Source organism: Thamnophis sirtalis, unplaced genomic scaffold (assembly GCF_051295495.1).
Source record: "Thamnophis sirtalis isolate CommonGarterSnake01/CBP01778 unplaced genomic scaffold, rThaSir2_p1.2 scaffold_9, whole genome shotgun sequence".
Taxonomy (NCBI): Eukaryota; Metazoa; Chordata; class Lepidosauria; order Squamata; family Natricidae; genus Thamnophis; species Thamnophis sirtalis.
The window spans coordinates 13,726,318-13,747,393 of record NW_028261389.1 but is presented as its reverse complement, the minus strand read 5'-3'; the positions used below and the strand labels follow the sequence as shown (position 1 = coordinate 13,747,393).

At 42.3% G+C, this 21,076-nt stretch overlaps 1 protein-coding gene across 1 annotated transcript; it reads left to right on the top strand.

Moving 5' to 3' along the window:
- The first annotated feature begins 9,758 nt into the window (after positions 1-9,758).
- On the top strand, positions 9,759-20,664 carry LOC106550519 (perilipin-3-like). Its single transcript, XM_087722535.1, has 7 exons — positions 9,759-9,782; positions 9,962-10,036; positions 16,068-16,263; positions 17,541-17,623; positions 18,246-18,444; positions 18,646-18,833; positions 19,944-20,664. The coding sequence occupies exons 1-7, from the start codon at positions 9,759-9,761 to the stop codon at positions 20,355-20,357; spliced, it is 1,179 nt and encodes a 392-aa protein (XP_087578661.1). The 3' UTR covers positions 20,358-20,664.
- The last annotated feature ends 412 nt before the right edge of the window (positions 20,665-21,076 follow it).

Sequence of the window (21,076 nt, the reverse complement as noted above, 5' to 3'; positions counted from 1 at the left end):
GAGAAATTTCCTGACATCAAACAATTAATCAGTGGAACGGCTTGCCTTCAGAAATTTAAGAAGAGATTGGACAACCACTTGTCTGAAATAGTATAAGGCAGTGATGGTGAACCTTTTTTTATGGCATGACAAAATTGTGCACACCCACACTATTGCGTGTGCATGCATGCCCACACAATTCAATCCTCCCCACCCACCTGCACATGCATGCACCACTCCTCCCTGTGCTCCGGAGCTAACTGCTGGCGTGCCATCAAATATGGTTCTGGGTGCCACCGGTGGCACATCTGCCATAGGTTTGCCATCGCGAGTATAAGCTCTCCTGGTTCAACAAGGGGTTGGACTAGAAACCCTCCATGATCCCTTCCAACCGTATTGTTCAGTTATTCTGCTTTCAAGGGCAAAGGATTAAGGGACAAATATAATGAGGCTTACAAGTTATGTAGGATGGGTACCCAGCAACAGAAATACAAATTCCGTCTCACTTTTTTTCTGAAACTTCTGTAGCTTCAGGGAGGGGCGTCTCTCTTTTTCTGGCCCCCAAAGTGGCATTTCCCTTGCCCAGATAGGAGGAAGCTCTATGGTCAATAGAATTCTAAGCCCACCCACTTCTCCCCCTACCTCCTCACAAGAAGACATCAACAATGCCCAGGTTGCTGTTTAGAATATTGGCAATATTCTATAGATGGACTTCAAAACTTCTGCCTTGAAGGATGCTCCACCGACTGGCCACGAAATGTTCTTGCCAACGCTTCTGAAATGGACATTTTATGGCTGACTAAATTTAAACAAAGAAAATGATAACGAACTAAAACCATCCCCCTTACTTTAAATCAAGTTACAGAGTGGTGCTTGAAACATTTCTGTACATTAAAAAACCAAACCTCCCCCTTCATTCTTTTTTAAGGAAATAACACAGGGAAGAATTAGGAAGGCGTTACCAACTTTTTAAAAAAATACATAGGTTTTTAAAGAAGTTGTATAACTTTCTAAAGCCAAAAAAATGATGTTCGAAAGCAACGCACAGAGTGTTCTGCCTTTTATGGATTTAAGTAGAAAATTTCATATATATATTCATATATTCATATATATATGTTTTATATATATATATATTTAAAGTCACAACCCCTGGTATGCCCAAATATGGGAGGAAGGTCACACTTCCATTCTCTGTCCTTCGGCTCGTCACAAGAGACCATCCAGACAGAAACCCAATATTTTTTACTGTTGCCTTTTTGTTACATTTATTATGTTTGTGCTGATAAATAAATAAAGGGAGACTAGTATAGATTCCCAGCAAGGGTATGGCTAGCTGATGAGAGCTAAATAGCTTGAAATAGATCTATACTAGTCTCCCTTTATTTATTTATCAGCACAAACATTATATATATATATATATATATATATATATATATATATATATATATGTATGTATGTATGTATGTATGTATGTATGTATGTATGTATGTATGTATGTATGTATGTATGTATATATGTATATATGTATATATGTATATATGTATATATGTATATATGTATATGTATATGTATATATATGTATATATATGTATATATATGTATGTATGTGTATGTATGTGTATATATATATATATATATATATATATATATATATATATATATATATATATATATATATATATATATATATATATATACACACACACACACATATACATACACACACATACGTGTGTGTGTGTGTGTGTGTATGTATAAAACAGCTAGCAAATCTGAATGAATGTGTGGCTGAATGAGAGTTCTCATTGGTGGTTTCTTCTCGTCCACTTTACAGCTTTGGGCACAAAAAATCAGGCCCACACAATGAATTCTAGTTAAGCTGATTTATTGTTCATGCATAATCTAGTCAACTAATAGTCAGCACTGAACTGGCACTAGGTAAAGGCAAAGGAGTTCAAGAGGGGTGGGACTTAGGCCTCCTGTGAGAAAGTGATGACTCCAAGCCAGAGGTGGGTTCCTACCAGTTCAGACCGGTTCGGCCAAGTAGGTAGTTCTATCGGAGGTGCCTATGTTGGCACCATCATGTTTTTTGCTTATGCGCATGTGCAGAAGCATTTTTTAGCTACTGTGCGCATGCGCATAAAGCACGTGTTTGCCCGAAGCGCATCCCTGAGTGGAACGACAGTAGAAGAAGCCAAAACCCATCTCTGCTCCATACTGATTCCTCTTGACTCCACGCCCAGATTGTCCATCTCCTACACTTTCCCATGGAAGTTATTTTAAGTGTTGAATCCATTCCTCTTGCATTTTTCAAAGTTTTAGGTGGACATTAAGGTAAAAAAGAGTGTGTTCTGGCCAGTAATGGTATTCTATTATCTTCACTAATGGGTCAGTAACGGGAATGCATGCGCATATCTGGGCATGTGCAGAATCTTCTGTGCATGCGCAGAAGGTCTGTGATGACGTCTGGGTGGGTTCACCCGAACTGGTGTGAACTGGCACAATACCACCTCTGATTCTGGCCCAGCTCCCCAAGCACGACAGACCCACTGAAGTGAACTCAGAAGATTCCTTCATTAGGAGTGCCGGGAGCCCCAGCAAAACGTTTCTCTTTCCACACAGACTAACAAGTCCGGCTGGCCAGAAGATGAATAGTTGTCTACCACATCTATTCATCTCCGCCCCCTGCCTTTTATCCCCAGAATGTGGGTGGGCCTTACTAGTAGCCGTGGCTCTTCTTTCCCAAGCCTACAGCTTTCCACTGGTCTCCTCTCCCCTGCCTTCTGCGCAGCCACATCAGGCACTGGACAAGTGGTGGGTTTCAAAAGATTTTTGGAACCTCTTCTGTAGGTGTGGTCTGTTTTCCAGGTCCACTGGTGGAACCTCTTCTAACTGGTTCGGTAGATTTGATGAACCGGTTCTACCGAACTGGTGCGAACTGGTAGCAACCCACCTCTGCACTGGACCCAGATGTTCCACTTCTTCTTCATCAACCACCTCCAGACATGGGGCTGTTGATTCTCCATCTGAGGACAGATGTCCCAGGTTCTACCTCTGTCTCTCTCTCTCTCTACCAGCTCTATTCCCTCTTCCCCCTCGGAGCTCTCAGGTTGCCTTGATGCTGACTCTGACTCCCATGCTTCCTCCTCCTCCTCCTCCTCCTCCTCCTCCTCCTCCTCCTCCTCCTCCTCCTCCTCCTCCTCCTCTGATTTGGCTGCTGGAGGCTGCTAGGCCACAACAGAGTGATGTAGAAATAACATTCTGTGTCCTTCAATAAAAATGTTTGACATTTAGAGGCCGAGGAAGTGCAAATATTCCATCTACCCACTTATACCTAGCGCACTCCTTCCCATACTCAAAGGATGAGCAATATTGTTTAGAGGTAGCCCTAGTAGGGGTGGGTTGCTGCTGGCGTTACTGCTGGTTTGCTTCGCGTGCATTTTGCTTGTGCGCTTTGCGCGTGCGTTGCTCACTTCACTTGCCTGTACGCCTGCCACGCGTTGCTGCCTGTAAATTGTTCTGCACATGTGCAGAACATTATAAAATGACTAAAAAAACATGCCGGCAACAGCATGGGCACCCAAGGAACCAGTTCAGGGGCACGGCCAGCCTGCCGTCCCTACCAGTTTGGTGATCAAGTCACCCGAACCAGTCCGAACCGGTAGCAACCCACCTCTGAACCATATCTGTTGTGAATATTATTGCCATTATTCATTCTAAAACACAGCCCTGATATGAAAACTGTGCTCTTAGAAACCTTTGTCTGGGATTGGTTTTGACATTAATTCTACATTTTAAAAAATGACCCACAAGCTTCTCTCAAATCAATACTCTTTTGAGCCAGAAAAGTATTGATCAGTGCAGTTATCAAGACTAGTTGAGACGTTGTTTATTGAGGCTCATTCTTCAACCTACGCGACGCTGTGACTCATCCGCTTTAGATTTCCAAGTAGGGAGAAAAAAAACACACAAAGGGGAAACAAAAAGACCTTGAAGGAATCTCAGGAGAGAAATACACAGAATCAACTTTTCTTGGGGAGAGAAAATAATAAAAGAAACCAGGCATAATTGCAAACAGCAATTTCTTCCTCTTTACTCATATCATGTACACAGTGTGTACAGCAGAATGCAATGAAATTACAATCAGATCTTTCAAATAAGCTATTGAACTTATATGTTATACCATAATTATGACGGTATAATTCTGGAGATGAATTTTATATTGTTCTTAGCCAATTTCCCCCCCTGCCTCTGCTTTTGGTTATCTCTTTTTATTCACTTTGCTCAGGGGAGGTACTCACTTACTTTCCCTACCGGTTCGCAGATGTGAGTGCGTGGACTTCCACACATGCGCTCGGCCTTCCCTGCATGCGCCTTGATCGCACGGGTGGCTTGCACACAGGCACACGGCTTGAAAATGTGCCTAAATAGACAAAGGGCAGGGGCAGGTGCGCGGCTCACCCACGATTTCCACTATCAGTTTGGGCAAACCGGTCTGAACCGGCTGAATATCACCTCTGATTTTGCTCCTGCACAGGAATGGGAAGGTTTATTTATTTGTTTATTTAGAGATTTCTGAATCTTGCTGCTGCTGACTTATTTGGTCTTCTCACAGCTACGTCATAGCCTGAAAAGCTAAGACCCAGAATATGTTTATTGCTTGCTTTAGGTGGCTTTAAACATCGACAATTCTCGAAAAGAAAAGAGTGATAATGTCTGACAGTATAAATGCTGCGTGGTATGAGAATACATGGACAGTTTGTAGGACAATCAGATCTGGTCCACAAAATCGTGTCATGTGACATATTGTGGTGGTTTTTTTTTGTCTTTGCAAAGCTGGAATGGGCATGGCCTGTCTGTGACTCATCCAGCCCACGGGGCCCCAGTTTGACGGGCCTGGCCTAGAGGCTACCATACAAGGTCAACTTATTCATTGTAAAAATCACTTGGAGGTGGGAGATACTTCTAATGTAATATACTGGATCACGTCCATGGATTGCCCCTGTGAGTATGTAGGACAGATGGGGAGGAAGCCTAACCACCAGATTGCAAGAACGCAAGTGAGCGGTCAGACGAGGCGATCTGAATTCATTGGTAGCCTCACACTGCAATGAAGAAGGACACACATTTCATTTTACAGCTACTAAGATTGTTGGACGAGAAGGCACAAAAATAGCAGGGAAGTGAATGAAGCCTGGGAAACAGGCCCCTTGTCAGTCAACAGGAGTGCTGATTTACCACCAGCTTCTCAAAGGAGGCGAGGGCTTGGCAACAGAAGGAAACAACAGCCAATGACTTAATAGCCTGCCCTCAACACCCTAATCGACGTCTAAAAAGACACATATAATACACACCTTATAAACACCACACACAGAATAGCCCAAAGCACACATTCGATTAGAGAGAAGTTCCTTGAGGATGGGCTCCAACATGAGTCCAAAAGCTCAGAAAACAAAAACTCTGGATCCGGCCACCGACCCAGGTTGGATCCTGCAAACCTTAGTCCTTTCCCACATCTCTCTATGCTATTTAATCGATTCTGGATTTTTGCAGATCTTCTCTCAGATTGGGATTGCTTTATATATATATTTTTGGCCTTCATATGACTCCCTGTGCCCATAATTTTTTTTTAAAAAAATATGTGTACAATAAAATACCTTGTAATGCAATGCATTTTGATAGAAATTAGCTATTAATTTCTCACTGGGCTCTCTGGAGAAGAGCCAAGTGCTGGGAAAGATTGAGGGGCAAAGAAGAAAGGGACGAGACCATGAAGTTGCTGGATGGAGTCACCGAAGCAGTCAGTGTGAACTTAAATGGACTCCAGAGGTAGAGGGCAGGAAGGCCTGGAGGAACGTTGTCCATGGGGTCACGATGGGTCGGACACGACTTCCCAACTAACAACAACAACAAAGCTATTAACAATCTCTAACGAGAGGCACTAATCCAGCTGCTAATCTAGTAAAGGCCAAAGTGAAGGATAGTCAAAGTACAGACAGTCCTTGACTTGCAATCATTCATTTAGTGACCGTTTGAAGTTACAATGGTACTGAAAAAAGGGACTTTTGACCTTTTTTCCACACTTGCAATGATTGCAGCATCCTCATGGCTACGTAATCAGAATTCAGATACTTGGCAACTGGCATGTATTTATGATAGTTGCAGTTTCACGCGATCGCCTTTAGCAACCTTCTGACAAGCAAAGTCAATGGGGGAAGCCAGATTCATGTAAAAACTATATGACTAGCTTAACAACTGCGGTGATTCGCTTAATAACTGTGACAAGAAAGGTTGCAAAATGGGCAAAACTCAGTGAACTGTATAGGAGACAGAGGAAGAGAATTAGGGTAGCCACTCCCTACAATCTCCCAAAGTATGTCTAGGTTTAATCTGGCAAGATTCTGTCTATCTGACGTAAGCAACTAGGCAACTAAACATTTGCTTTGATTTGAAGCCAGTATATGCTGTGAATCTAGGATTGTGATTCTAAACTATATTTTATTGATTACTTATTACAAAAATCTGTTAAAACTGCCAGTGTGTGCACACACAATCTTGGCAGTTTAGAAGAACAACACACATCACTTAATCAGATTATCCCTCAGCTCTCCGTTAAAGCAAGCTGTTACTTATTTAAAGACAAATATCTCCTCCCTCCATAAATCTACCGGTAATCCCTATAAAATGAGGTCTAGTACCACACTGGAATGTTTGTTGAAACAGGTCCGTTGTTATAGCTTTCAAGAAAGTCAGGCAGATGGACAATATTGGGAGAAGACTATTAAGGTCATCTATAAGACGTTTGCCTTTGATTCTTTATTCTTTTTATTTCTTATGGGGTGTGGTCCGTAAGCATCACTAATCAGGATGGTCAGACAGGATTGGCTGATTATAGTTGGAGAAAACAGACCTGAAAGTAGAAGTAGCAATAGCAATGGCCAAGTGTGATTGGACCCACAAGAAATTTGTCTGTGGTGCATAAATTCTCAGCGAACATACAAACAGCAAAGTAAGTCATGCATCATAAATCATAAGATACAATCATAAATCATAAGATACAATCATGAATCATAAGATACAATCATGAATCATAAGATACAATCATAAATCATAAGATACAATCATAAATCATAAGATACAATCATAAATCATAAGATACCAGTAGGAGAAGGTATTAGGTAAGATGAGAAGATGCAAAAGTTGACAAGATGAAAAGATGAGGACAACAGCAATGTAGCCGTTAAACAATACAATAGTATTTAAACTTATATACCTACACTCTTTAGGTAGTATACAATGTCACCATATTGGTCCTAACAATCTTGAGTCCTCATTTTACAGACCTTGGAAGGATGGAAAGCTGAGTAAACCTTGAGCCCCATTAAAATTGAACTACAGACTGTGGGCAGAGTTTGCCTGTAATATTGCACCACTAGGGCTCCATGTTGGGCTTAGTAGCTTAACACCAGGGTTTTGAATTGGACTTGTGTGCTTACTGGGAGCAGGTAACATCCTCTCTAATAAAGGAGCTGAGGTGGCGCAGTGGTTAGAGTGCAGTACTGCAGGCCACTTCAGCTGATTGTTAGCTGCAGTTCGGCGGTTCAAATCTCACCGGCTCAAGGTTGACTCAGCCTTCCATCCTTCCAAGGTGGGTGAAATGAGGACCCGGATTGTTGGGGGCAATATGCTGACTCTGTAAACCGCTTAGAGAGGGCTGAAAGCTCTATGAAGCAGTATATAAGTCTAACTGCTATTGCTATTGCTATTGCTAAAGGAACATTCAACAACTTCTGAATCTGGTGACCCACAGCCTTTCATCCTCCCATCTGAAGGACCCAATCCTGGAAAACAATTACTAATCCAAAAGAATTTGGGAGATGTTGCCTCACTCTCTATCCAAGTACTGTGCAATCCAGAGAAAAAAACTGAGGAATTTTCTCAGCAAGGACTTTCACAAACCTGGCATCATTGCTTAAAAATGGTTTCCCTATTCTGCAAAAACTATATAGTTACTGTAACTTTCAACATGACCACAGCTTCAGAGGATCCATTAGCATTTAATGGTTCTCTATCTCTGTAGAAGTGTGCCAAAGGTCCACATATTGAGCAGAAAGTGATTTAACCATAGTAGAGGACCAGTGGTGGGTTTCAAAAATTATTTGAACCTACTCTGTGGGTGTGGCATCCTTTGTGGGAGTGGCTTGCCACCCATGTGACCGGATGGGAGTGGCTTGCCGCCCATGTGACCGGATATGAAGATGCCGACGACATTTGTCAGAACCACCTTAAATTACCTCACACACAGCACTGGCATGCATAAGAATATGATGTAAACTTGTTTTTTAAGAGGCATCTTTGGTTTGCAATAAAACAACTTGAGAGACCGCCTTCTGCCGATTACCTCCCTAAATCGACCAATCAGATCGCACAGACTGGGCCTCCTCCGAATTCCATCTGCCAGTCAATGTCGACTGGCGACCACACGGAGGAGAGCCTTTTCTGTTGCTGCCCCGACCCTATGGAACGAGCTCCCCATGGAGATCCGCACCCTCACCACGACCCAGACCTTCCGCGCAGCCCTCAAGATCTGGCTGTCCCAGCAGGCCTGGGGATAGGCTTCCAATTACCCGCCCGAGTGTTTGATTGCTGAATGAAAGCTGTGTTTTATTATTTTTCTTTTGTTCACAAAGTGTTTGTTTTGACCTTGCACTTCCCCTCCCCTGTGGTTGTAAGCCGCCCTGAGTCCCCTCAGGGAAAAGGGCGGCATATAAATCCCAATAAACCTAAACCTAAACCTAAACTTCAACACACGCAATGTTCTGATTGCACCCCAAACGCAGTAGTCATCCTTACCTTTCACAGAGGCACTGAGTTTTATAAATATGAGCATGATAGTGTAGAATAATCATATCCAAGGACCAGTGGTGGGTTTCAAAAATTTTTGGAACCTCTTCTGTAGGTGTGGCCTGCTTTCTGGGTCCACTGGTGGGACCTCTTCTAACCGGTTCGGTAGATTTGACGAACCGGTTCTACGGAATAGGTGCAAACTGGTAGGAACCCACCTCTGTAGAGGACTGATCATAACATTTTCCACCTTCATATCTTGCATCAGTTGCTCTGAGGTAAAAATTAGGTCTAGCCAGAGACTGCATCTACTCTATATGTCAGGCCCAAGATCACCCAGAAACCAGTGGTTGCTATGGAGGCCATGAATCCCTGGCCAGTTTATCCTAAATGAACGCAGCAACCAAGAAAACAGAAAACCAGACTTCTATTCCTTCCTTGGTGTTTCCCCTTTTAGCCAGCATCAGTTCTGAGTTGCCTCCTTCCTCATTTCCCTAATTGGCTAATAAAAGGTGAAATGGAGCAACCATGATACGATGTGTGAATGAACTCAGCAGGGTCTAATCACGCACAATTACAAACAGCACTGACCCAGCAAATGCATCCTCAGCGGTAACACAGTATATAAGCACGACCAGACAATAATCATTTTCTGCTTGGTCTGAGAAACTTTGCTAACATTGGTTGCCAATACAAGACAGAACGGTAGATCAAGTTATTCCTCCCCTCCTTTTTTTAACCGACTTAAACCTACTAGGAAAATCAGTTTCATAAATCAAATACAAAAAGAAATATGTGAGAGATGCCTAAGTGTTGAAAGGATGAGACCCTGAAATAAGCCACCCTTTTCAAAGGAAGCTGCTTTTAACTGAGTTTAATCTGAATTGGTGAACATCACTAGGCAATATTACCATGCTGGTCTGCTTCTCTTTGCTATGGATTTTTGCAGCCCTCCTATGGTAGGTTACAAGATCATAGGAAGTTTAAGTTTAAGTCTAAGTTTTATTTTATTTATATGCCGCCCTATTCCCTATTCCCTAAAAGGGACTCAGGGCAATGAACAACTTAAACGGGAAGGGGAAACATACAAGTACAAAATAAACATATTAAAATGACCAACAACCACACCTGTCGAGAGGGGAGGGGAGCTCATCAACCCCAGGCCTGCCGACATAGCCAGGTTTTAACGGCTTTTCGGAAACCAGGGAGAGAGGTGAGGGTCCGAATCTCCGCGGGGAGTTCGTTCCAAAGGGCCGGAGCAGCCACAGAGAAGGCCCTCCCCCAGGTCGTAGCCAGATGGCATTGGCTGGTGGATGGAACCCGGAGGAGGCCGGCCCTGTGTGATCTAATGGGTCTTTGGGAGGTAATTGGCAGCAGGCAGTCTCTCAAGTACCCAGGTCCAATACCATGAAGGGCTTTATAAGTAATAACTAGCACCTTGAAGCGTATCCGGAGACCGATTGGAAGCCAGTGCAGCTCGCGGAGGATAGGTGTAACGTGGGTGTATCGAGGTACACCCACAATCGCTCGTGCGGCCGCGTTCTGGACCAGGAATACCATGTTGTTATTCAAAGCATTGATTTACACTGAATACTAAGTTCTGAGTCCCTGCTGAGATAGCTACAGGATGCCATTGTGCCAATATATTGGGGGTACCTGCTGAGTTCCAAATGCAGCTATGTTGCCTTTTTTAAAAAAGGATCTTTCATTACAAATTGAGAAGCTAGCATCCTGTAAAACAATGCACGGCCTTGAACATTGCCTTCATTTCCAAGAATGGAAATGTGCTCTACATGGGGCAGCCCTTGAAGAGTATTCGGCGACTTCAGCTTGTCCAGAATGCAGCCGCGCGAGCGATCGTGGGTGCACCTCGGTTCACCCACGTAACACCTATCCTCCGCGAGCTGCACTGGCTGCCTATTGGTCTCCGGATACGCTTCAAGGTGCTAGTCGTCACTTATAAAGCCCTTCATGGTATTGGACCTGGGTACTTGAGAGACCGCCTGCTGCCAATTACCTCCAACAGACCGATTAGATCCCACAGATTAGGCCTCCTCCGAATTCCATCCGCCAGCCAGTGCCGACTGGCGACTACCCGGAGGAGAGCCTTCTCTGTGGCTGCTCCGACCCTCTGGAACGAACTCCCCGTGGAGATTCGAACCCTCACCACCCTCCAGGCCTTCCGCATAGCCCTTAAAACCTGGCTGTTCCGACAGGCCTGGGGCTAAAGAATCATTGCCCCTATCTCGAATGGTATGATTGTTGCGCTTTTAAATTATGTATTGTTTTGTGTTGTTGTCAAATTGTCTGTATCCCCCTTCCCTTGTTTGAGTTGTGAGCCGCCCTGAGTCCGCTTGGGGAAAAGGGCGGCATACAAATGAAACAAACAAACAAACAAACAAGAATGATTCCAGGTTCTGGGGCCAATCTTGAAAGTAAAAATGAGAGCAAGCTTTGGAAATAGGACTACCACATTAATGAGTGTTTGGTACCCAGAGCATGCATTTAACTTCCAAATGGTTACAACCGCCACAGAGTTCAAAGACCTTTGTGCTAAATCATTGTGGCACTTTATCGGACTCTGGCTTAGCACATTGTGTGAAATTAGCTACTGTGGTTTCCAAAACATGGTTTATAACAGTGTTTCTCAACCTTGGCAACTTGAAGATGTCCGGACTTTAACTCTCAGAATTCCCCAGCCAGCATTCGCTGGCTGGGGAATTCTGGGAGTTGAAGTCCGGACATCTTCAAGTTGCCAAGGTTGAGAAACACTGGTTTATAATTTACCTGAGATGTGAACAGAGCTAATTGTGATATATTCAAGAAAACATGTCCAAACAAACCATGGCTGAAAATATGAGGTCATCACATCAGGCGAGACATGGTTTAAGGAGGGTTTATCCAAACCAACCATTATTATCTGGGCTATGTAACATGCTGTTATAGACCATGTTTTATACAGACTGGGTTCACACAGCATGTTAAACCCAAACTGAACAAACTGCATTATAATTCAAACCAATGTATGAATCCAACCCTTATTGCTTTGATTATGAATTGTTCAGTTGATGGTATTATGAGGAGAGGTCAAATTGTCTTGAAGAGATCTTCCCATATGCTTGCTTTGCTCACCGATTGGTTATCCAAGAGCTAGCAATACTCCCATTGGTCCTCTGCTCTGTCAGTTGGAGGGCTTGGTCTTCATCTGATGAATAAATAACCTGAAATTGGAGCTGGTTAATTTACTCTACAAGAATTTCTGTGAAGAGCTGAATATTCCCTTGAAACTTCCTATCGAGAAAATGTAAGTGGTTTCCAATTTTTTTTTAGAATTGTATTTATGCTGTTAAGAAGAATGTGTTCATGTATAACACCAGGGATGATATTGGCAATGTGAACAAGGAATGCTAGTTTCACTTTCTCCTTTATCTCCAGAGTTTCTAAAAGTGAATTCATGGAACATTTATAAGCCATTCATGTAGCCTGCTTTTTAGTGTAGTAAAGCCAATTTTATTCAATTTTTTTTAAAAAAAACCCAACTTTACATGTTTGCATTTTATCATTAAATTTTACCAGGTTACATTTTATACTCTAATGTAACATAAGGCTACATGTATTTTAGATGACTTCTATATAGAACAATTCACCATATTTTGCCTTGGAAATGTAAAAGCAGTGTAGCTTAATCAATAGCCGTGGTGGCCTAAAGGTGGAGCTCTTGCCTCAAATCAGGAAGTTGTGAGTTCAATCCTAAGTAGAGTCAGATGTAGGGTCTCCTTCTTGGGCAGGGTTAGACTAGATGACCTACAAGGTCCCATCCAACTTTGCTACTTCATGAAGCAAGGTTGCAACTCATGAAGGGAATCCCTTATTAGATTCCTGCCTTGTGATAACCCATGTTTTAATTAACTCTATACAATAAGCCATAATTTCTGGGTTCCTACCCAAAGCTAAATTATAAAATACGATTTCCAAGGCACAATTGCAAGCTTCTATAAGTCAAAACAATTGTGGCTTAATAAGTAAGAAGACTTTCTGATTGGGTTCACCCATCACTTTAAGCTACAATCTGGGTTAATTGGTTTTTCCTTAAAATGGGGAAGCTACAGACAATTTATTTAATTCCCGAAGTTGCTGGAAAGAAAGTTCTATTTAAAAAAATGCTGGGAAAAAAGTATGATGTGCAATAATAAGCTTATCATTTGTTCTCCTTTAGCAGGTCTCTCACGCAATCATGTCTTTGCTTCCTCTGCATCTCCTGCTTGGGAAAAGCTACTGTTGCACATTTCAATGGAGGCAAAGTGGAGGCAAGCACTATAGAGAAGGAGCACCATCAATGTTTGTTGAGAGTTACAGGTACCACTAAGGGATATTTTTGTTCTTCTAGGCTAGAATATCCAGTGACTCCCGGAAATAATGAAGAACAGCCTTCAGTTATGGAGAATAATGAAACGCAGCAGGTAAGTTTGTCCTCAGCGAGTCTAAACTAATGAATAATACCAGTAGACATCTGCATGTAGTTTAGATAGGATAATAAAATTGCAGGGCCAATTTAGACTTGAATGCCAAGTAATATTTAACGCAATAGAAACAGAATGTTTTATATAGAACCATGCTATTTAATTTTAATTAAAGATAATTAAATTAAATTAATTAATTTTCCCCAGCCCTGTTTTTTTTTAAAGTAGAATTCCTCAATCCATCATTCAAAAGCCAGGGATTGTTTTTTGTACCAAAGTCTCCATGAACGTGAAATGCTTCCAAAACACACAGAGCAGCCTATTCCACCCTTGAAATAATTGAAACATGATTGACTGCTTGGTATCTTAATGGTTTGACATTTTACATCCTATAAAATGTAGAGCGAGGACCAGTTTGGTTAAGACACCACTATTAGGAACCCAGGATAGCAGAAGTTCTAGTCCTCATTTATGCACAAAGCCAATGGGGTAGAGGATGGGGACTTGCTTTACACTTCCAAAAATTTGCCAAGGTTTTGCCAAGTTTCAGAGATTAATCTAGGTGGTCACCAGGAATAAGATACTGATTCAAAGGCGCCTGGGCTGCAAAACTTAAGGCAACCACTAGATGGCAGTGAAAATAGAAGACTTAAGTTTGGCGCTCTTCTGAATTTTTGGGAAGCCTGTATCTGAGCCTTGCAATATGCAAGGCGGAAGGGATGGCCAGTCCTAGATGTGTTTTTATGACCTGGAATGTCAGCAGTTTTTCTAGGAATTGTCTATTGTTCTTCCATTCTACAATGAGAACTTTCCTAACTTCCTGTCCTAGAAGGTACTAAACCTAATGCTAGCAGACAAAGCTTATTTGAATCCTTGGCATTGCCATCTATAAATAAGGGGGGCTTTTCCTTGGAATTAATGGATAGTCTGCCTTTTGGGTTGGGGGCATATTTTAGCATGTTGAGAACAAGGAATGGGCACACTCACAAAATGGCTACCCCTGGAAGATTGCCTTCTCATAAAAATAGCTGCTATGGGGTGAGTGTGGCTCATTTCTCTCTGGGATATTTTTATGGGTTCCACCACAAAACCGCAGTAGACTAAAGCGCGCTCGACGAAAGCGCATACGTGACGTCATCACAGCGTGACGAAAACAGCACGCTGTGAGCGGTAAACTTAAAATTAACGCGTAAATCTAAACCTAACCCCCCCAAACCTAACCCTAAACCTAACCCTAAGCCTAACCCTTAACCTAACCCTATACCTAACCCTTAACCTAACCGTAAACCTAACCCTAATGCTTAACGTAACCCTAACCCTAACCCTAACCCTTAACCTAACCCTAACCCTAACCCTAACCCTAACCCTAACCCTAACCCTAACCCTAACCCTAACCCTAACCCTAACCCTAACCCTAACCCTAACCCTAACCCTAACCCTAACCCTTACCTTTATATGAATCAGCTTGCTTTAAAAGCACTTTTTAAAGCGCCCTTTTTTCTCCGCGGTCGTATTTGTCGCACTGCTGATGACGTCAGGTACGCACTTTAATCGGGTGCGCTTTAGTGGACCGCGGTTTTGTCATGCCACGATTTTTATGTGGTGCAAAAGGATACTTCATAAAAGTAACATTTGGAGTTTTCCTTGTAGCGTGCCAGCTTTCTGTTTTAATCTTAATTTCTACTTAACTTCCTAAATCTTTACATTTTCTTTTCCTTTTATTAAAAGAAAAAGGTCATGTGGACAAAAAGACTCGTAAGATACCCAAGTACAGAGTATGAGGACATATTGATTCCAATGGGCATTATGTGCTCTGTGTCTTACTTTATTTTCTTTTTGTGCTACTCTATGTTGAGTATCGAGGCAGAGAACAATCGGTTGGGTAACTGTGATTTAATTATCAAATCCTGAAGTATAACAAATTTAGATAGCTGCTTAGTATAACAATCTACATATTGTATGTTTTTGGTGCCTATGCCAAACAAATGCTAAAATGTTGTGAATGACCCAGTGCGGTTGGGGAGAAAGATTATCCAAAGGTACTGCTAACACAATTGCGTCCGAACCAACCCTCATCTTTTTGGATGCCTTGTTTGATTTTGGATCACAACTTCCAGAACTTTCTGCTAAGAAAGGTTGTTTAGTCATGTAAGGCTGTGAGTTATGGTTGTACCACAAAACCGCGGACGACAAAATCGCGGTCGACAAAATCGCGTATGTGATGTCATCACAGCGCAACGAAAAGATTGAAAAATGTAAAAATAAAGCGAAAACCTTACCCTAACCCCCCCAAACCTAACCCTAAACCTAACCCTAAACCTAACCCTTAACGTAACGAAAAACCTAACGCTAACCCTTAACCTAACGCTAAACGTAACGCTAACGCTCTAACCCTAACCCTAACCCTTAACCTAACGCTTACCTTTATGTGAATCGGCTTGCTGTAATTTAATTTTTATTTCAATTTTTCGATCTTTTTCGTCGCGTTGTGATGATGTCACATACGCGATTTCGTTGACCGCGCTTTTGTGGAACGCGGTTTTGACAGGTCACGGTGAGTTATATTCCCAACACATATGGAGGATACTCAAGGAAACCTTGTCTCTACAGCAGGGGCCTCCAACCGTGGCAACTTTAAGCCTGGCGGACTTCAACTCCCAGTATTGACATCCTCCAGGCTTGAAGGTGGCCAAGGTTGGAGACCCCTGCTCTATAGGTATTCGCTGTAGTCACATTTGAATATTGGGTTTATTTACTAACCTTCTCTCCTATTATATCCCAAAGGATGTTCTTTCAAGAGCTACCAGCCTACCTCTTGTCAGCTCCACTTATGAAATGGCAGCTTCGGCTTATACCTCGACTAAGGAGAACCACCCCTATGTTAAAGTTGCCCTGGATTTGGCAGAGAAGAGCGTGAAGCATGTCTCCGAGGTGGCTATGAGCAGTGCTCAACCTTTTCTGAATAAGCTTGAGCCCCAAGGTAAGGCACTGCCTTCATTCTCAAGATTTTTGTAGTAGAACAAGACAGCAAGACTTTGGGGCACCTCACAGCAATGGTGGGATTCAGCCAGTTCGCACCTATTCGGGAGAACCAGTTGGTAACTTACTAAGTAGTTCAGAGAAGCTATTGTTGGAAGAAATCTCCTTTTGTTTTTTTCTACTTTACAGGGCTAATCCTGTAAGGAAGGCAGGAAGGAAACATTCTGGTGTTGTTTCTAGCCTAATCTTTCTTGCCCTGTTTACAGAAACTGCCTCTCCGGTTAACCCTTATTACATTGTACCAAGTCATTAGGGCAGAGAACCGCTGGTTAAATTATTTGAATCCCACCACTGCCTCACAGGCTTATTTTCACTGTAGGTTTTGGAACTGGTTCACATATGTAAAGAGTGTGAGGAATTCTACCTTAGTGGTCTGTTTGCTGAAATGTTGCATGTATCCCAACAGTGAGAGCAATGACCCAGAAAAGCAATGACTTCTTCATTGGGAGGTCTTCCAGGGCAGATTAGATAGCCCCCTTTAAAATACCTGAAGGTAGAACAGGAAGCAATGGGTGGAAACTAATCAAGGAGAGAAGCTAAGGAGAAATTTCCTGACAGTTAGAACAATTAATCAGTGGAACAACTTGCCTCCAGAAGTTGTGAATGCTCCAACACTGGACATTTTTAAGAAGATGTTGGATAACCATTTGTCTGAAGCGGTGTAGGGTTTCCTACCTGAGCAGGGGGTTGGACTAGAAGACCTCCAAGGTCTCTTCCAACTCTGTTATTCTATTCTAGTCCTATTCTATTCTAATGTGGATTGGTGCACTGAGCAGAAGTGAGACATGGGAGCTTCAGTGATCCTTTCCAACTCTAGGATCTGGTTATCTCTTCCTGTCTTCTCACTCCTGCTCAATAGGGAGATTGTCCCAGAGTATCTCTATTTACCGATTGCTATTGTCATTGCTGTCATTTCAATAATGTACCAGAATTGCTATAATACTATATAAATGTGCGTTAGAATGTGGCCTTTCTGGAAAGGATGGGCAATATACAAATCTCAAGATAAAAAGGAATATCCACCTTTTACAGAAATAATTTTCTGTAAAGGGCAACCCACCTTGATTTGCAGAAGTCTATATCATGACATATTTAAATGGAATGCAATGAGGGGAGAAGGAAGATTCAGTTTGATTAGAATTCCAAAAATAGTTAATCCTTTGGGGATATTATGTCAAAAGACTTGCAGCCTGTAAGCTAAAGACTGCCTTTCTGTAGTTTCCGTAGCCAGCCACTATGCCTCCAAGGGATTGGATAAGCTGGAGGAGAACCTGCCCTTCCTCCATCAGACAGCTGACCAGGTAAACAGAGCTTCTTATCTTTACTTCTGCCTTTTAATCTCGTTGATGGGGGATAAACCTGGTGCCCTCTAGAGGTTTGGGGGTGCAACTCCAATATGTCTTAAAATCGCTTTATATTGGCGATAGTAATCCAAGGTTTTTATTTCTGATTCAAGAGCATGAGGGGGGGGGGGGGGAAATCCAAAAATGGGATATAAAATTAGAAGCCACTTGATTAGGGGATGAAAACGTGTGTAAAATCTGATTTCAGCATTGTATTGATTTATTTGATCTGATACAGTGTTTCTCAACCTTGGCAACTTGAAGATGTCTGGACTTCAACTCCCAGAATTCCCCAGCCAGCATTCGCTGGCTGGGGAATTCTGGGACTTGAAGTCCAGACATCTTCAAGTTGCCAAGGTTGAGAAACACTGATCTGATAGCTTAGAACAGAGCACAGCAGCTGGGGGAGTGAATAAAGTCTAAAAAGCAATAGAAGGGACATATTGCTTGTTTTCCAAATATAGATTCTGACTTTTTGCCTACCCAGAGTCATTCTTAAGAAAACAATGGTTAGAGCTACATTACTTCCAGTTCCCAAGGCACTGAATGTTGCTTCTGTTCTTCAATGGTATCTCTCTAGGTTATTTCTGAAACACAGGAACTGGTGTCCTCCAAGGTAGCAGATGCCAAAGAGGCCGTAGCCAAAGTTGTCCAAGATGGCAAAGAGATGATCATAGACACGAAAATGGGTAAACTCGCCATCAGTGGGGTAGAAGCAGTACTGGAGAAATCGGGAGAATTGTTGGATCACTATCTGCCAATGACGGATGAAGAACTTGGTAAGCAAGGAGTTTTACCCCAACATCTCCAGTCTGGTGCCGGTGAGATCATAGGAATTTAGCATTTGCAATACTCACAGTCTCACTCAATTATCTTGTGTGAATATTGCCATACCTTTGGAAAAGAAAATGGCTTCCATGCGTCGAAGCCTGAGCAGGCGTTTCAAAGGAGTAACCTGTCTTTAACTATATGTTCCACAGCTCAAATAGCACAATCTGCACCAGAAGGGGTCCCCCTGCCACCTGAATCCCAAGGTTATTTTGTGAAACTTGGTTCCCTGTCAACTAAACTCCAGCATCGGGCCTACCGGTATGCTGTGGTAAAAATGGAGGCAGCCAGGGAAAACATCCAGAATACATTCAGCCAGTTACGTCAATCCATTGGGCAGGTAGGAGAATTCACCTCCAAACCTTTTTTTTTAAAAAAAAATTGAATATGGAATGAAATGTCCCACCCCTCCTTAACTATGTTCCCTTTGTGATATAAGCAACTCATGCTATTGGGGCATAGGAACAGTAAGTAGCAATAGCAATAGCACTTAGACTTACATACCACTTTACAATGCTTCACAGCCCTCTCTAAGCGGTTTACAGAGTCAACCTATTCCCCCCAACAATCTGGGTCCTCATTTTACTCACCTCGGAAGGATGGAAGGCTGAGTCAACCTTGAGCCTGATGAGATTCGATCTGCCAGCAGTCAGCAGAAGTAGCCTGCAGTACTGCAATCTAGCCACTGCACCACCATGGCTCAAGTACACAGAACACATGTTTTTCTGCCAGATCAATATAATATTGAAGGAACTTGTGTGTGACACATCCAAAAGGGAGCTTAGACATTTGGGGTGCACTGAGACACAAGCTAGCCTATGTTTTGGTCTTCTCACCCTGCTATGTATACGGGAAATGATTCATTTAAATGGAAACAAGAAAGCAAAAGGCAAGCTGTGCTAGAAAGATGATGGAATGGGGTGCTTAAGATTCTAAACTTAAATTTTCTTACAACAAAATGCCTTGTATTTTTTTTTAAATTTTTTTTTATCTTTAGCCAATATTGGTATTTTTGTGAATTGTTCAAGGTGAACCGTGGTTGCGAGATCACATTCAAAGAGAAAAAGCAGTGAAAAGGCAAAAATGCATCTGTTTGCATTTAAGTTGGGAGTGGAGACTCCAACTGATAAACACGTGCATTATTTATTTTGTGCTTTGAGACATTTGCAAGGGGAGATGGATAGCTTGCTCCGGTCATTATCTTTCTGATGGCAAAGCAAAATTGTATTGCTCTAAACAAATCTGTACTAAAACGATTCCTTGATTTGTCCACCAGATAGAACATACCACGCAAGATATCCTTCAGATACCCCAGGAAGAAATGGAAAAGTTCCAGCAGGTACGGCTGGATTTAAAGTCACAGGGAGACCCAAGGAAACATGAGCTCTTGATGTAATAACTGTAGAGCCATTCTTGAGAAGCTAAAATATCTACCCATTCCTTTTCACAGATGGAATATCATACCTTGGCCACCAGTTACCACATCACTGAACAACTGCAGATTGCATACATCAACTTGATGGGAAGCATCCAAGGTCTGCCTTCTACATTTCAGCAGAATATTGAGTCAGCTCTCCATAGTATTGAGGAACTACAAGCTACCGTTACCGGGGCCCAATCTTTCAAAGATCTTTCTAGCAACCTTTTGATTCAGAGCAAGAAGACAGCCGTCATGGCCCAGAAGTACGTAGATGATATCCTGGACTATGTGGTGCAGAACATTCCATTATCCTGGCTTGTGGGACCTTTTGTTCCTGCCCTCAAGAATACCTCCACTGAGCCAGATCCTGCAAAATCTAATGAAAGGGAAGTGGAAACTCTGAAACCAGAAGCTCCAGAGGAAGCTCAGCGTCTTAGTATTTAGTCCAGAGGGTGGCATGCTACTCCTGAGATACAAAGGGGAGTGTACAAAAGAAGTTGTGGATTCTCAGTGGTGGGGAAAAATTGAAACTAACACGATTGAAATATTCGTGTCTTCCAAGTTGTATCACGGAGTTGGGAGCTCAATTATTTCAACAAGATACATGTTAGTTGATTTTCCTAAGGGCTTCACTTTGAGAAATAAAACAACCGATTCATGTTGTATTATAACTTGATTTTTAAGCTTCCCAGCCCAGGTATACTGAGTAGCACCACTGTAACTGTTTTTGACTCTGATTTGAAATAAATGTCATTGCACAAAAATATAGGTAATTGTTTGAAGTTTGTTTCAGGGTCTTGCTATAGATAATCCATGCTTCGGGGTAGTGATTTTTTTGCAATATTCTGCGAACTTGACTTACACAATACAATACAATAGCAGAGTTGGAAGGGACCTTGGAGGTCTTCTAGTCCAACCCCCTGCCTAGGGAGGAAACCATATACCGTTTCAGACAAATGTCTATCCAACATCATCTTAAAAGACTTCCAGTGTTGGGGCATTCTATTCCTGCCAGCTTGGTGTCATCTGCAGATTTGATGAGTTCCCCATTTATTCCCTTATCCAAATCATTGATGAAGATGTTGAAGAGTACTGGGCCCAAAACAGAGCCTTTGGGTACTCCACTGCATACTTCCCTCCATGAAGATGCAGTTCCATTGAGG

Excerpts from the sequence above, each read along its gene's own strand:
- LOC106550519 (XM_087722535.1), top strand. The coding sequence starts at position 9,759 with ATGGATTTTTGCAGCCCTCCTATG. Across the intron at positions 10,037-16,067 it reads TTCGGAAACCAGGGAGAGAG|GATGTTCTTTCAAGAGCTAC; the intron begins GTGAGGGTCCGA and ends TATATCCCAAAG. Across the intron at positions 18,445-18,645 it reads AATGACGGATGAAGAACTTG|CTCAAATAGCACAATCTGCA; the intron begins GTAAGCAAGGAG and ends TATGTTCCACAG.